General features: G+C 51.8%; 1 protein-coding gene across 7 annotated transcripts in view; it reads right to left on the bottom strand.

Annotated features, from left to right (window-relative positions):
* pico overlaps positions 1-17468 on the bottom strand; it is a 263380-nt gene that overhangs the window by 95391 nt on the left and 150521 nt on the right. For all 7 annotated transcript variants that reach the window (XM_070531479.1, XM_070531478.1, XM_070531483.1 and 4 more), the window contains one exon: positions 379-496. In XM_070531479.1, the coding sequence (XP_070387580.1) occupies positions 379-496 (118 nt within the window). The remainder of the gene's footprint in view (positions 1-378; positions 497-17468) is intronic.

The following is a 17468-nucleotide window of genomic DNA, read 5'->3' on the forward strand; positions in this document are numbered from 1 at the left end:
GTCATATAGGTGCAAGGGCTTCTCCTGCCTAAAATATTCTTTTATACTAGTTCATATAAGAACATCAATAACCTATGGGTTTTGTACTACACTTCGTGATGCTCCTTGCATAAAAAAGCAAATTCAGCTGATTAAGTAATCTTTTCAATCAGCTTAATTGACAGCTGCATTTGGTAAGGGCACATGATGCAAGAAAATGCAGCAGCATAAGCACTTTTCCATTCAATTTGTTCAGAATGATGAAAGTTAGCTACTACCTCACCTTTTATTGAAGATGTAGGAGTGGAATGGCCATGTAATGCATGCAAATAACTACCAGTGCAAGAAATCAACTGTCCGAGTATTCATGCATTTTTCTCAACAACAGCTACAACTGACCTTCCAAGTTGACCATAGAAAAGCGGTAGCCATCCAGCCTTGGTGTGGACACTAAAGCTGGGTCCGTTGTCATACCATGGCCAGTTCGAACATTGGCACTGCTCAGGCTATCCAGACCCTGGAAGAAGCAAAGAATGTTAGCAGCCAAGGGCACACTTCATTGTCCCATTCACCAATAGCCTTTAGTCATAAACGGCTGCTATCACAGTCTACCATTCACAAAAGGTCAGCAGCTTTTATGCTGGGGATGTGAATAGAACAGATCAGAATGCAGAAATGACCCATACATGGCATGCTTCAATAAAGAACTGTCTTCAAAACTTCCCATTGTCTTTTTTCTTTTTTTTATATGAATGAAGCATGCGACCAGCATGCCTGCACCAATTTAAATTTACGAATGTTGTAAGGTTGATGTCCAAGGACTCACAGTCTTTACATGAAGCAAACAAGGTAAAAAAAACAGAAAAGAAGGAAATTAAAAATTAAATTATGGGGTTTCACGTGCCAAAACCACTTTCCGATTACAAGACACACCGTAGCGGGAGACTCCAGTAATTTTGACCACATGGGGTTCTTTAATGTGCACCTAAATCTAAGTACACGGGTGTTTTTGCATTTCGCCCCCATCGATATGCGGCCGCCGTGGCCGGGATTCGACCCCGCGACCTCGCGCTCAGCAGCCCAACAACATAGCCACTGAGCAACCACGGCGGGTCGAAAAGAAGGAACAGTGGAAAGTAAGTCGCCAACTAAATTTTCAGACCTACTCGATTATTCAGAATTGCTCACGGCACTGCCACCAACTCTACCGAACTAATGCAGAATGGCAACCAAAGTTTCAGACACAGTACCATGTCTTGTTAGATTTCTCAGACCGATTCATGTGCACGCGATTACAAAAACATGGCAAGTGCGAGCCATGCTGCCGCTATTCGAGCCGTGCCTGTGCAACCAGTGCCCTCACTTTAGTTTTTGAGTTGGTTCCTCTGCTTTGCAAGTGCCATACAGCCACACTGCAACGTGTTTCGCTGACTCAGCACCAAACTGCAACTTCAGCTGCAGACTCCCGAGCTACACTGGTTAGGCCTAGCTGGCAGAAGTGCCAGGCGGCATGCCATCGCAGGATGCTTGCCCTTGATAAGTTTTCACCCGCAGACGATTACATAAAGACTGGGCATGCAATCACGTGTATGTGCTGAACTGACAGCAGCGTGTGTGAAGTGGAGTTACATGCTCAGGCAATCAGACACCGCAACACGGCGAATGCCAACAAATTTTTACTATGTGTGCATGCTGGTAGGAATGGCAGATGCTCGCACATGGCATAAATACTAAAAGCTCCAAGCAAATAGCTGTAAAATTAAAAACAAATTATTGCATCACTGTAAGCAAACAGATAACATTGGCATCAGTTAAAAGGCATAAAAGAAATCAATAAATGCCACAAACAAAAAGCAAAAGCCACTCTAAGCAAACAAGGAGGAGGCAGCATTGGGGACACTTAATAGCCAAAGTGTGCAGTTAATAACTCTCCAAATATTGAAGCATTGTGTTTAGTGACAATTAATTCAGGTATAGTAGTATATTTCATTGCGCTACGGTGTCAGGCAAGAATGAGTTGTTAAAGGTGTTGGTAGTACCGTGGAGACGACGTGCGCCGTCTCCAGGGTACTACCACACCTTTAACAACTCATCCCACAACCTTCGCGAAATGCAAAAGTTGTGCGATGTTCCACACTCCTAGGGTTCTACTAGGAAACATAAATACCCAAGAAAGTGGATGGGGAAACGGCGCCACCGTAACTCAATTGGTAGAGCATCGCACGCGAAATACGAAGGTTGTGGGATTGTTCTCCACTTGTGACAAGTTGTTTTTTTCATCCACTTTCATTTCCACTAGTTTATTGTTTCTTTATGACATTTATTAAGCACAAGTAATTTCCCCTCTGTTGTCCTTGTTGTCAGTGCTTCTTGGCTTATCGCTTATATCTTTGCAACTGGACTACCCTTACACCTTACATTGGGTATCGTTGTGTAAAGGAAAGAAGCCATTATGCATGGGTTGTGTGCCGAGATGGTGCTATCGTCGTAGACACATGACGCTATTGGAACTAAATTTAAGAGGGAACTTTAGCTTGGGTGCTCATATCTAAATACATGTAAAAGGAGTACTTGTTTTTTGCAGCAACCACTGCACCAAACTTGACGAGCTTTGCTGCGTTTAAAAAAAAAACTTTAAATCTAGTGACTGTTGGTTTCCAATTTCTTATTTAGGTCGTCAATATTTCATTAAATATAGGCAAAAATCGAAAATTTCCAGAAAATGAAACTATCAAGCTTACAGCTCTGTAACTCAGCAATGAAAAATGATATCACAATTCTGTGAATTGCACCTAATAGTTAATCTAAAGCGGACAAAATTGATGTGTTACACAGGAATCTAAATAAAATTTAGTAATATGGAAATACAGCTTTTTCAAAACCATTGTACACAACATAAAAAAATCACGTAATATATGAGTTGACACACTGAATTTGTCCGTTTTGAATGACCTAGTGGACGCCAATTACAGAATCACGATATCTGCTCTTTATGGAGAGTTATTAATTTGTAAACTTCGTGCTTCTATCTTTTTCGAACTTTTGAAAATATGTAACGAAATTCAGGCCCTAAATCAAAATTTTGCCTCCAACAGTCACTAGAATTTACCTTCTCTCTCAAATGCTACAAATTTCATGAAAATCGGTCTAGGGGTTATCTCAGAAAAGCATTTTTGCGTTTTACATACATTTGAATAGGCCGCGTCGGAGTTGGGCCCGAGCTAAGGCTTTCTCTTAATGTCTCACTAGGTGTCCCCGGAGGCGTAGCTTGACAGCACATGTGTTAGGTAATCTGAGTGGGAGTGATAGAGCTCATACTGTGATAGTAGGTATAATTCATCAAATTCAAACCTGTGCAAATCACGAGCTATAAGGCTTGCAAATGCGCAATTTGTCGCAGAAACATGATTCATCAAACTCAAACCTGTGCAAATCCCGAGCTATAAGGCTTGCAAATGTGCAATTTGTGGCAGAAACATGATGGTTGCTTGGCTATGGCGCCCCTGCGCTTGACATGTAGGGCCCACAAAGGGTGAGAAGAGGGTGTGACACATAGGATGTGAAGAGATTTGGACAGCAAGACAGAAGGATGTTAATTCACGCCCAGGACCTTTGACCACACGGGCCCACTATGAAGCCCACTATGAATAGGGAGTGAGCATGAATGCAAGATTAAGGCGTACAACCGCCACTAGCTGAATCATAGGCTAAAGGAGCCCATAACCACATTTTATTGAAGTTGAGAAACGCATTTGAAGTTAAAACAGAATATTTCAGAAATACCTTGCCACATAAAGTACTTCAATGCTTTCAAATGAAGTGAAGTTACTCCCAAATAAAAGGTCGCGTATGATCCGATTCGCAGTGCTTCTGCTCCTTCTTCAATGACTTGCACTGCAAAGGCTAGGGTGAAGCGGGGCATCCCGAGAATGCTCTGCCTACTGAACATCACCATGGTAAGCAAATCAAATTAGGTTTTGGATGTTCAACCACGTAAACGCCACTACTTTCGATTTTGGTGCCTATGATGTTGTCCTTAGTGACCTGCAGTGATAAGGTCTCAAGCAGTGCGCTCAGCCGGGTACTGCACTATAAACACCTGTCCACATCTACTTCTGCAGTCCGTGTGTTTATAGTGCAGTACTCCCCCCCCCCCCTCCTATTACAAGAAGACAGATTGGGCTGCTCTATTTTGTGTTGACTCAAGAGTGTTAATAAGGTAGCCTTCAAAGCAATTCCAAACTGCTGTTTATTCAATTTTTCTCCAAATAAGTGCTTGCCTGCCCGTGTTCATAAGCCATTTGGCCGACAGACAGAAGGGATAATGACCGATTATTTCTGGTGAATCCATGCCCCCTTGTATACTCGCTACTATGGCCGGCAGTCTAGCCTGTGCTTCTGATCTCGCGCTCGACAGCCGATAAAGTCGACGAGAACAAACAAAAAGAAACACGCCACAGACTTTCCGGATACAGAGGGGACGGCACGTGGATCCGTATACTCCGGCACTACGCCCGTCAGTCTAGCCCGTGCTTCTGATCTCATGCTCGATCGCCGATAGTCTACGAGAACAAAAAAAGAAACACGTCGACAGACTTTCCGGACACGGAGGGGACCGCACGTGGACCCGTATACACCGACACAACGCCCGCCAGTCTAGCCCGTGTTTCTGATCTCATGCTCGATCGCCGATAGTCTACGCGAACAAAAAAAGAAACACGTCGACAGACTTTCCGGACACGGAGGGGACCGCACGTGGACCCGTATACACCGACACAACGCCCGCCAGTCTAGCCCGTGTTTCTGATCTCATGCTCGATCGCCGATAGTCTATGAGAACAAAAAAAGAAACACGCCGTCGACAGACTTTCCGGACACGGAGGGGAACGCACATGGATCCGTATACTCCGACACTACGCCCGTCAGTCTAGCCCGTGCTTCTGATCTCATGCTCGATCGCCAATAGTCTATGAGAACAAAAAAAGAAACACGCCGTCGACAGACTTTCCGGACACGGAGGGGAACGCACGTGGATCCGTATACTCCGACACTACGCCCGTCAGTCTAGCCCGTGCTTCTGATCTCATGCTCGATCGCCGATAGTCTACGAGAACAAAAAAAGAAACACGTCGACAGACTTTCCGGACACGGAGGGGACCGCACGTGGACCCGTATACACCGACACAACGCCCGCCAGTCTAGCCCGTGTTTCTGATCTCATGCTCGATCGCCGATAGTCTACGAGAACAAAAAAAGAAACACGTCGACAGACTTTCCGGACACGGAGGGGACCGCACGTGGACCCGTATACACCGACACAACGCCCGCCAGTCTAGCCCGTGTTTCTGATCTCATGCTCGATCGCCGATAGTCTACGAGAACAAAAAAAGAAACACGTCGACAGACTTTCCGGACACGGAGGGGACCGCACGTGGATCCGTATACTCCGACACTACGCCCGTCAGTCTAGCCCGTGCTTCTGATCTCATGCTCGATCGCCGATAGTGTACGAGAACAAAAAAAGAAACACGTCGACAGACTTTCCGGACACGGAGGGGACCGCACGTGGACCCGTATACACCGACACAACGCCCGCCAGTCTAGCCCGTGTTTCTGATCTCATGCTCGATCGCCGATAGTCTACGAGAACAAAAAAAGAAACACGTCGACAGACTTTCCGGACACGGAGGGGACCGCACGTGGACCCGTATACACCGACACTACGCCCGTCAGTCTCGCCCGTGTTTCTGATCTCATGCTCGATCGCCGATAGTCTACGAGAACAAAAAAAGAAACACGCCGTCGACAGACTTTCTGAACACGGAGGGGACCGCACGTGGATCCGTATACTCCGACACTACGCCCGTCAGCCTAGCCCGTGCTTCTGATCTCATGCTCGATCGCCGATAGTCTACGAGAACGAAAAAAGAAACACGCCGACAGACTTTCCGGACACGGAGGGGACCGCACGTGGACCCGTATACACCGACACAACGCCCGCCAGTCTAGCCCGTGTTTCTGATCTCATGCTCGATCGCCGATAGTCTACGAGAACAAAAAAAGAAACACGTCGACAGACTTTCCGGACACGGAGGGGACCGCACGTGGACCCGTATACACCGACACAACGCCCGCCAGTCTAGCCCGTGTTTCTGATCTCATGCTCGATCGCCGATAGTCTACGAGAACAAAAAAAGAAACACGTCGACAGACTTTCCGGACACGGAGGGGACCGCACGTGGATCCGTATACTCCGACACTACGCCCGTCAGTCTAGCCCGTGCTTCTGATCTCATGCTCGATCGCCGATAGTGTACGAGAACAAAAAAAGAAACACGTCGACAGACTTTCCGGACACGGAGGGGACCGCACGTGGACCCGTATACACCGACACAACGCCCGCCAGTCTAGCCCGTGTTTCTGATCTCATGCTCGATCGCCGATAGTCTACGAGAACAAAAAAAGAAACACGTCGACAGACTTTCCGGACACGGAGGGGACCGCACGTGGACCCGTATACACCGACACTACGCCCGTCAGTCTAGCCCGTGTTTCTGATCTCATGCTCGATCGCCGATAGTCTACGAGAACAAAAAAAGAAACACGTCGAAAGACTTTCCGGACACGGAGGGGACCGCACGTGGACCCGTATACACCGACACAACGCCCGCCAGTCTAGCCCGTGTTTCTGATCTCATGCTCGATCGCCGATAGTCTACGAGAACAAAAAAAAGAAACACGTCGACAGACTTTCCGGACACGGAGGGGACCGCACGTGGATCCGTATACTCCGACACTACGCCCGTCAGTCTAGCCCGTGCTTCTGATCTCATGCTCGATCGCCGATAGTCTACGAGAACAAAAAAAGAAACACGTCGAAAGACTTTCCGGACACGGAGGGGACCGCACGTGGACCCGTATACACCGACACAACGCCCGCCAGTCTAGCCCGTGTTTCTGATCTCATGCTCGATCGCCGATAGTCTACGAGAACAAAAAAAGAAACACGTCGACAGACTTTCTGGACACGGAGGGGACCGCACGTGGATCCGTATACTCCGACACTACGCCCGTCAGTCTAGCCCGTGCTTCTGATCTCATGCTCGATCGCCGATAGTCTACGAGAACAAAAAAAGAAACACGTCGAAAGACTTTCCGGACACGGAGGGGACCGCACGTGGACCCGTATACACCGACACAACGCCCGCCAGTCTAGCCCGTGTTTCTGATCTCATGCTCGATCGCCGATAGTCTACGAGAACAAAAAAAAGAAACACGTCGACAGACTTTCCGGACACGGAGGGGACCGCACGTGGATCCGTATACTCCGACACTACGCCCGTCAGTCTAGCCCGTGCTTCTGATCTCATGCTCGAACGCCGATAGTCTACGAGAACAAAAAAAGAAACACGTCGACAGACTTTCCGGACACGGAGGGGACCGCACGTGGACCCGTATACTCCGACACTACGCCCGTCAGCCTACCCCGTGTTTCTGATCTCATGCTCGATCGCCGATAGTCTACGAGAACGAAAAAAGAAACACGTCGACAGACTTTCCGGACACGGAGGGGACCGCACGTGGACCCGTATACACCGACACAACGCCCGCCAGTCTAGCCCGTGTTTCTGATCTCATGCTCGATCGCCGACAGTCTACGAGAACAAAAAAAGAAACACGTCGACAGACTTTCCGGACACGGAGGGGACCGCACGTGGACCCGTATACACCGACACAACGCCCGCCAGTCTAGCCCGTGTTTCTGATCTCATGCTCGATCGCCGATAGTCTACGAGAACAAAAAAAGAAACACGTCGACAGACTTTCCGGACACGGAGGGGACCGCACGTGGATCCGTATACTCCGACACTACGCCCGTCAGTCTAGCCCGTGCTTCTGATCTCATGCTCGATCGCCGATAGTGTACGAGAACAAAAAAAGAAACACGTCGACAGACTTTCCGGACACGGAGGGGACCGCACGTGGACCCGTATACACCGACACAACGCCCGCCAGTCTAGCCCGTGTTTCTGATCTCATGCTCGATCGCCGATAGTCTACGAGAACAAAAAAAGAAACACGTCGACAGACTTTCCGGACACGGAGGGGACCGCACGTGGACCCGTATACACCGACACTACGCCCGTCAGTCTAGCCCGTGTTTCTGATCTCATGCTCGATCGCCGATAGTCTACGAGAACAAAAAAAGAAACATGCCGTCGACAGACTTTCTGGACACGGAGGGGACCGCACGTGGATCCGTATACTCCGACACTACGCCCGTCAGTCTAGCCCGTGCTTCTGATCTCATGCTCGATCGCCGATAGTCTACGAGAACAAAAAAAGAAACACGTCGACAGACTTTCCGGACACGGAGGGGACCGCACGTGGATCCGTATACTCCGACACTACGCCCGTCAGTCTAGCCCGTGCTTCTGATCTCATGCTCGATCGCCGATAGTCTACGAGAACAAAAAAAGAAACACGTCGACAGACTTTCCGGACACGGAGGGGACCGCACGTGGACCCGTATACACCGACACAACGCCCGCCAGTCTAGCCCGTGTTTCTGATCTCATGCTCGATCGCCGATAGTCTACGCGAACAAAAAAAGAAACACGTCGACAGACTTTCCGGACACGGAGGGGACCGCACGTGGACCCGTATACACCGACACAACGCCCGCCAGTCTAGCCCGTGTTTCTGATCTCATGCTCGATCGCCGATAGTGTACGAGAACAAAAAAAGAAACACGTCGACAGACTTTCCGGACACGGAGGGGACCGCACGTGCACCCGTATACACCGACACAACGCCCGCCAGTCTAGCCCGTGTTTCTGATCTCATGCTCGATCGCCGATAGTCTACGAGAACAAAAAAAGAAACACGCCGTCGACAGACTTTCTGGACACGGAGGGGACCGCACGTGGATCCGTATACTCCGACACTACGCCCGTCAGTCTCGCCCGTGTTTCTGATCTCATGCTCGATCGCCGATAGTCTACGAGAACAAAAAAAGAAACACGCCGTCGACAGACTTTCTGAACACGGAGGGGACCGCACGTGGATCCGTATACTCCGACACTACGCCCGTCAGCCTAGCCCGTGCTTCTGATCTCATGCTCGATCGCCGATAGTCTACGAGAACGAAAAAAGAAACACGCCGACAGACTTTCCGGACACGGAGGGGACCGCACGTGGACCCGTATACACCGACACAACGCCCGCCAGTCTAGCCCGTGTTTCTGATCTCATGCTCGATCGCCGATAGTCTACGAGAACAAAAAAAGAAACACGTCGACAGACTTTCCGGACACGGAGGGGACCGCACGTGGACCCGTATACACCGACACAACGCCCGCCAGTCTAGCCCGTGTTTCTGATCTCATGCTCGATCGCCGATAGTCTACGAGAACAAAAAAAGAAACACGTCGACAGACTTTCCGGACACGGAGGGGACCGCACGTGGATCCGTATACTCCGACACTACGCCCGTCAGTCTAGCCCGTGCTTCTGATCTCATGCTCGATCGCCGATAGTGTACGAGAACAAAAAAAGAAACACGTCGACAGACTTTCCGGACACGGAGGGGACCGCACGTGGATCCGTATACTCCGACACTACGCCCGTCAGCCTAGCCCGTGCTTCTGATCTCATGCTCGATCGCCGATAGTCTACGAGAACGAAAAAAGAAACACGCCGACAGACTTTCCGGACACGGAGGGGACCGCACGTGGACCCGTATACACCGACACAACGCCCGCCAGTCTAGCCCGTGTTTCTGATCTCATGCTCGATCGCCGATAGTCTACGAGAACAAAAAAAGAAACACGTCGACAGACTTTCCGGACACGGAGGGGACCGCACGTGGACCCGTATACACCGACACAACGCCCGCCAGTCTAGCCCGTGTTTCTGATCTCATGCTCGATCGCCGATAGTCTACGAGAACAAAAAAAGAAACACGTCGACAGACTTTCCGGACACGGAGGGGACCGCACGTGGATCCGTATACTCCGACACTACGCCCGTCAGTCTAGCCCGTGCTTCTGATCTCATGCTCGATCGCCGATAGTGTACGAGAACAAAAAAAGAAACACGTCGACAGACTTTCCGGACACGGAGGGGACCGCACGTGGACCCGTATACACCGACACAACGCCCGCCAGTCTAGCCCGTGTTTCTGATCTCATGCTCGATCGCCGATAGTCTACGAGAACAAAAAAAGAAACACGTCGACAGACTTTCCGGACACGGAGGGGACCGCACGTGGACCCGTATACACCGACACTACGCCCGTCAGTCTAGCCCGTGTTTCTGATCTCATGCTCGATCGCCGATAGTCTACGAGAACAAAAAAAGAAACACGTCGAAAGACTTTCCGGACACGGAGGGGACCGCACGTGGACCCGTATACACCGACACAACGCCCGCCAGTCTAGCCCGTGTTTCTGATCTCATGCTCGATCGCCGATAGTCTACGAGAACAAAAAAAAGAAACACGTCGACAGACTTTCCGGACACGGAGGGGACCGCACGTGGATCCGTATACTCCGACACTACGCCCGTCAGTCTAGCCCGTGCTTCTGATCTCATGCTCGATCGCCGATAGTCTACGAGAACAAAAAAAGAAACACGTCGAAAGACTTTCCGGACACGGAGGGGACCGCACGTGGACCCGTATACACCGACACAACGCCCGCCAGTCTAGCCCGTGTTTCTGATCTCATGCTCGATCGCCGATAGTCTACGAGAACAAAAAAAGAAACACGTCGACAGACTTTCTGGACACGGAGGGGACCGCACGTGGATCCGTATACTCCGACACTACGCCCGTCAGTCTAGCCCGTGCTTCTGATCTCATGCTCGATCGCCGATAGTCTACGAGAACAAAAAAAGAAACACGTCGAAAGACTTTCCGGACACGGAGGGGACCGCACGTGGACCCGTATACACCGACACAACGCCCGCCAGTCTAGCCCGTGTTTCTGATCTCGTGCTCGATCGCCGATAGTCTACGAGAACAAAAAAAAGAAACACGTCGACAGACTTTCCGGACACGGAGGGGACCGCACGTGGATCCGTATACTCCGACACTACGCCCGTCAGTCTAGCCCGTGCTTCTGATCTCATGCTCGAACGCCGATAGTCTACGAGAACAAAAAAAGAAACACGTCGACAGACTTTCCGGACACGGAGGGGACCGCACGTGGACCCGTATACTCCGACACTACGCCCGTCAGCCTACCCCGTGTTTCTGATCTCATGCTCGATCGCCGATAGTCTACGAGAACGAAAAAAGAAACACGTCGACAGACTTTCCGGACACGGAGGGGACCGCACGTGGACCCGTATACACCGACACAACGCCCGCCAGTCTAGCCCGTGTTTCTGATCTCATGCTCGATCGCCGACAGTCTACGAGAACAAAAAAAGAAACACGTCGACAGACTTTCCGGACACGGAGGGGACCGCACGTGGACCCGTATACACCGACACAACGCCCGCCAGTCTAGCCCGTGTTTCTGATCTCATGCTCGATCGCCGATAGTCTACGAGAACAAAAAAAGAAACACGTCGACAGACTTTCCGGACACGGAGGGGACCGCACGTGGATCCGTATACTCCGACACTACGCCCGTCAGTCTAGCCCGTGCTTCTGATCTCATGCTCGATCGCCGATAGTGTACGAGAACAAAAAAAGAAACACGTCGACAGACTTTCCGGACACGGAGGGGACCGCACGTGGACCCGTATACACCGACACAACGCCCGCCAGTCTAGCCCGTGTTTCTGATCTCATGCTCGATCGCCGATAGTCTACGAGAACAAAAAAAGAAACACGTCGACAGACTTTCCGGACACGGAGGGGACCGCACGTGGACCCGTATACACCGACACTACGCCCGTCAGTCTAGCCCGTGTTTCTGATCTCATGCTCGATCGCCGATAGTCTACGAGAACAAAAAAAGAAACATGCCGTCGACAGACTTTCTGGACACGGAGGGGACCGCACGTGGATCCGTATACTCCGACACTACGCCCGTCAGTCTAGCCCGTGCTTCTGATCTCATGCTCGATCGCCGATAGTCTACGAGAACAAAAAAAGAAACACGTCGACAGACTTTCCGGACACGGAGGGGACCGCACGTGGATCCGTATACTCCGACACTACGCCCGTCAGTCTAGCCCGTGCTTCTGATCTCATGCTCGATCGCCGATAGTCTACGAGAACAAAAAAAGAAACACGTCGACAGACTTTCCGGACACGGAGGGGACCGCACGTGGACCCGTATACACCGACACAACGCCCGCCAGTCTAGCCCGTGTTTCTGATCTCATGCTCGATCGCCGATAGTCTACGCGAACAAAAAAAGAAACACGTCGACAGACTTTCCGGACACGGAGGGGACCGCACGTGGACCCGTATACACCGACACAACGCCCGCCAGTCTAGCCCGTGTTTCTGATCTCATGCTCGATCGCCGATAGTGTACGAGAACAAAAAAAGAAACACGTCGACAGACTTTCCGGACACGGAGGGGACCGCACGTGCACCCGTATACACCGACACAACGCCCGCCAGTCTAGCCCGTGTTTCTGATCTCATGCTCGATCGCCGATAGTCTACGAGAACAAAAAAAGAAACACGTCGACAGACTTTCCGGACACGGAGGGGACCGCACGTGGATCCGTATACTCCGACACTACGCCCGTCAGTCTAGCCCGTGCTTCTGATCTCATGCTCGATCGCCGATAGTGTACGAGAACAAAAAAAGAAACACGTCGACAGACTTTCCGGACACGGAGGGGACCGCACGTGGACCCGTATACACCGACACAACGCCCGCCAGTCTAGCCCGTGTTTCTGATCTCATGCTCGATCGCCGATAGTCTACGAGAACAAAAAAAGAAACACGTCGACAGACTTTCCGGACACGGAGGGGACCGCACGTGGACCCATATACACCGACACTACGCCCGTCAGTCTAGCCCGTGTTTCTGATCTCATGCTCGATCGCCGATAGTCTACGAGAACAAAAAAAGAAACACGTCGAAAGACTTTCCGGACACGGAGGGGACCGCACGTGGACCCGTATACACCGACACAACGCCCGCCAGTCTAGCCCGTGTTTCTGATCTCATGCTCGATCGCCGATAGTCTACGAGAACAAAAAAAAGAAACACGTCGACAGACTTTCCGGACACGGAGGGGACCGCACGTGGATCCGTATACTCCGACACTACGCCCGTCAGTCTAGCCCGTGCTTCTGATCTCATGCTCGATCGCCGATAGTCTACGAGAACAAAAAAAGAAACACGTCGAAAGACTTTCCGGACACGGAGGGGACCGCACGTGGACCCGTATACACCGACACAACGCCCGCCAGTCTAGCCCGTGTTTCTGATCTCATGCTCGATCGCCGATAGTCTACGAGAACAAAAAAAGAAACACGTCGACAGACTTTCTGGACACGGAGGGGACCGCACGTGGATCCGTATACTCCGACACTACGCCCGTCAGTCTAGCCCGTGCTTCTGATCTCATGCTCGATCGCCGATAGTCTACGAGAACAAAAAAAGAAACACGTCGAAAGACTTTCCGGACACGGAGGGGACCGCACGTGGACCCGTATACACCGACACAACGCCCGCCAGTCTAGCCCGTGTTTCTGATCTCATGCTCGATCGCCGATAGTCTACGAGAACAAAAAAAAGAAACACGTCGACAGACTTTCCGGACACGGAGGGGACCGCACGTGGATCCGTATACTCCGACACTACGCCCGTCAGTCTAGCCCGTGCTTCTGATCTCATGCTCGAACGCCGATAGTCTACGAGAACAAAAAAAGAAACACGTCGACAGACTTTCCGGACACGGAGGGGACCGCACGTGGACCCGTATACTCCGACACTACGCCCGTCAGCCTACCCCGTGTTTCTGATCTCATGCTCGATCGCCGATAGTCTACGAGAACGAAAAAAGAAACACGTCGACAGACTTTCCGGACACGGAGGGGACCGCACGTGGACCCGTATACACCGACACAACGCCCGCCAGTCTAGCCCGTGTTTCTGATCTCATGCTCGATCGCCGACAGTCTACGAGAACAAAAAAAGAAACACGTCGACAGACTTTCCGGACACGGAGGGGACCGCACGTGGACCCGTATACACCGACACAACGCCCGCCAGTCTAGCCCGTGTTTCTGATCTCATGCTCGATCGCCGATAGTCTACGAGAACAAAAAAAGAAACACGTCGACAGACTTTCCGGACACGGAGGGGACCGCACGTGGATCCGTATACTCCGACACTACGCCCGTCAGTCTAGCCCGTGCTTCTGATCTCATGCTCGATCGCCGATAGTGTACGAGAACAAAAAAAGAAACACGTCGACAGACTTTCCGGACACGGAGGGGACCGCACGTGGACCCGTATACACCGACACAACGCCCGCCAGTCTAGCCCGTGTTTCTGATCTCATGCTCGATCGCCGATAGTCTACGAGAACAAAAAAAGAAACACGTCGACAGACTTTCCGGACACGGAGGGGACCGCACGTGGACCCGTATACACCGACACTACGCCCGTCAGTCTAGCCCGTGTTTCTGATCTCATGCTCGATCGCCGATAGTCTACGAGAACAAAAAAAGAAACATGCCGTCGACAGACTTTCTGGACACGGAGGGGACCGCACGTGGATCCGTATACTCCGACACTACGCCCGTCAGTCTAGCCCGTGCTTCTGATCTCATGCTCGATCGCCGATAGTCTACGAGAACAAAAAAAGAAACACGTCGACAGACTTTCCGGACACGGAGGGGACCGCACGTGGATCCGTATACTCCGACACTACGCCCGTCAGTCTAGCCCGTGCTTCTGATCTCATGCTCGATCGCCGATAGTCTACGAGAACAAAAAAAGAAACACGTCGACAGACTTTCCGGACACGGAGGGGACCGCACGTGGACCCGTATACACCGACACAACGCCCGCCAGTCTAGCCCGTGTTTCTGATCTCATGCTCGATCGCCGATAGTCTACGCGAACAAAAAAAGAAACACGTCGACAGACTTTCCGGACACGGAGGGGACCGCACGTGGACCCGTATACACCGACACAACGCCCGCCAGTCTAGCCCGTGTTTCTGATCTCATGCTCGATCGCCGATAGTGTACGAGAACAAAAAAAGAAACACGTCGACAGACTTTCCGGACACGGAGGGGACCGCACGTGCACCCGTATACACCGACACAACGCCCGCCAGTCTAGCCCGTGTTTCTGATCTCATGCTCGATCGCCGATAGTCTACGAGAACAAAAAAAGAAACACGCCGTCGACAGACTTTCTGGACACGGAGGGGACCGCACGTGGATCCGTATACTCCGACACTACGCCCGTCAGTCTCGCCCGTGTTTCTGATCTCATGCTCGATCGCCGATAGTCTACGAGAACAAAAAAAGAAACACGCCGTCGACAGACTTTCTGAACACGGAGGGGACCGCACGTGGATCCGTATACTCCGACACTACGCCCGTCAGCCTAGCCCGTGCTTCTGATCTCATGCTCGATCGCCGATAGTCTACGAGAACGAAAAAAGAAACACGCCGACAGACTTTCCGGACACGGAGGGGACCGCACGTGGACCCGTATACACCGACACAACGCCCGCCAGTCTAGCCCGTGTTTCTGATCTCATGCTCGATCGCCGATAGTCTACGAGAACAAAAAAAGAAACACGTCGACAGACTTTCCGGACACGGAGGGGACCGCACGTGGACCCGTATACACCGACACAACGCCCGCCAGTCTAGCCCGTGTTTCTGATCTCATGCTCGATCGCCGATAGTCTACGAGAACAAAAAAAGAAACACGTCGACAGACTTTCCGGACACGGAGGGGACCGCACGTGGATCCGTATACTCCGACACTACGCCCGTCAGTCTAGCCCGTGCTTCTGATCTCATGCTCGATCGCCGATAGTGTACGAGAACAAAAAAAGAAACACGTCGACAGACTTTCCGGACACGGAGGGGACCGCACGTGGATCCGTATACTCCGACACTACGCCCGTCAGCCTAGCCCGTGCTTCTGATCTCATGCTCGATCGCCGATAGTCTACGAGAACGAAAAAAGAAACACGCCGACAGACTTTCCGGACACGGAGGGGACCGCACGTGGACCCGTATACACCGACACAACGCCCGCCAGTCTAGCCCGTGTTTCTGATCTCATGCTCGATCGCCGATAGTCTACGAGAACAAAAAAAGAAACACGTCGACAGACTTTCCGGACACGGAGGGGACCGCACGTGGACCCGTATACACCGACACAACGCCCGCCAGTCTAGCCCGTGTTTCTGATCTCATGCTCGATCGCCGATAGTCTACGAGAACAAAAAAAGAAACACGTCGACAGACTTTCCGGACACGGAGGGGACCGCACGTGGATCCGTATACTCCGACACTACGCCCGTCAGTCTAGCCCGTGCTTCTGATCTCATGCTCGATCGCCGATAGTGTACGAGAACAAAAAAAGAAACACGTCGACAGACTTTCCGGACACGGAGGGGACCGCACGTGGACCCGTATACACCGACACAACGCCCGCCAGTCTAGCCCGTGTTTCTGATCTCATGCTCGATCGCCGATAGTCTACGAGAACAAAAAAAGAAACACGTCGACAGACTTTCCGGACACGGAGGGGACCGCACGTGGACCCGTATACACCGACACTACGCCCGTCAGTCTAGCCCGTGTTTCTGATCTCATGCTCGATCGCCGATAGTCTACGAGAACAAAAAAAGAAACACGTCGAAAGACTTTCCGGACACGGAGGGGACCGCACGTGGACCCGTATACACCGACACAACGCCCGCCAGTCTAGCCCGTGTTTCTGATCTCATGCTCGATCGCCGATAGTCTACGAGAACAAAAAAAAGAAACACGTCGACAGACTTTCCGGACACGGAGGGGACCGCACGTGGATCCGTATACTCCGACACTACGCCCGTCAGTCTAGCCCGTGCTTCTGATCTCATGCTCGATCGCCGATAGTCTACGAGAACAAAAAAAGAAACACGTCGAAAGACTTTCCGGACACGGAGGGGACCGCACGTGGACCCGTATACACCGACACAACGCCCGCCAGTCTAGCCCGTGTTTCTGATCTCATGCTCGATCGCCGATAGTCTACGAGAACAAAAAAAGAAACACGTCGACAGACTTTCTGGACACGGAGGGGACCGCACGTGGATCCGTATACTCCGACACTACGCCCGTCAGTCTAGCCCGTGCTTCTGATCTCATGCTCGATCGCCGATAGTCTACGAGAACAAAAAAAGAAACACGTCGAAAGACTTTCCGGACACGGAGGGGACCGCACGTGGACCCGTATACACCGACACAACGCCCGCCAGTCTAGCCCGTGTTTCTGATCTCGTGCTCGATCGCCGATAGTCTACGAGAACAAAAAAAAGAAACACG

This window comes from Dermacentor albipictus, chromosome 1, assembly GCF_038994185.2.
Source record: "Dermacentor albipictus isolate Rhodes 1998 colony chromosome 1, USDA_Dalb.pri_finalv2, whole genome shotgun sequence".
NCBI classification, from domain to species: Eukaryota; Metazoa; Arthropoda; class Arachnida; order Ixodida; family Ixodidae; genus Dermacentor; species Dermacentor albipictus.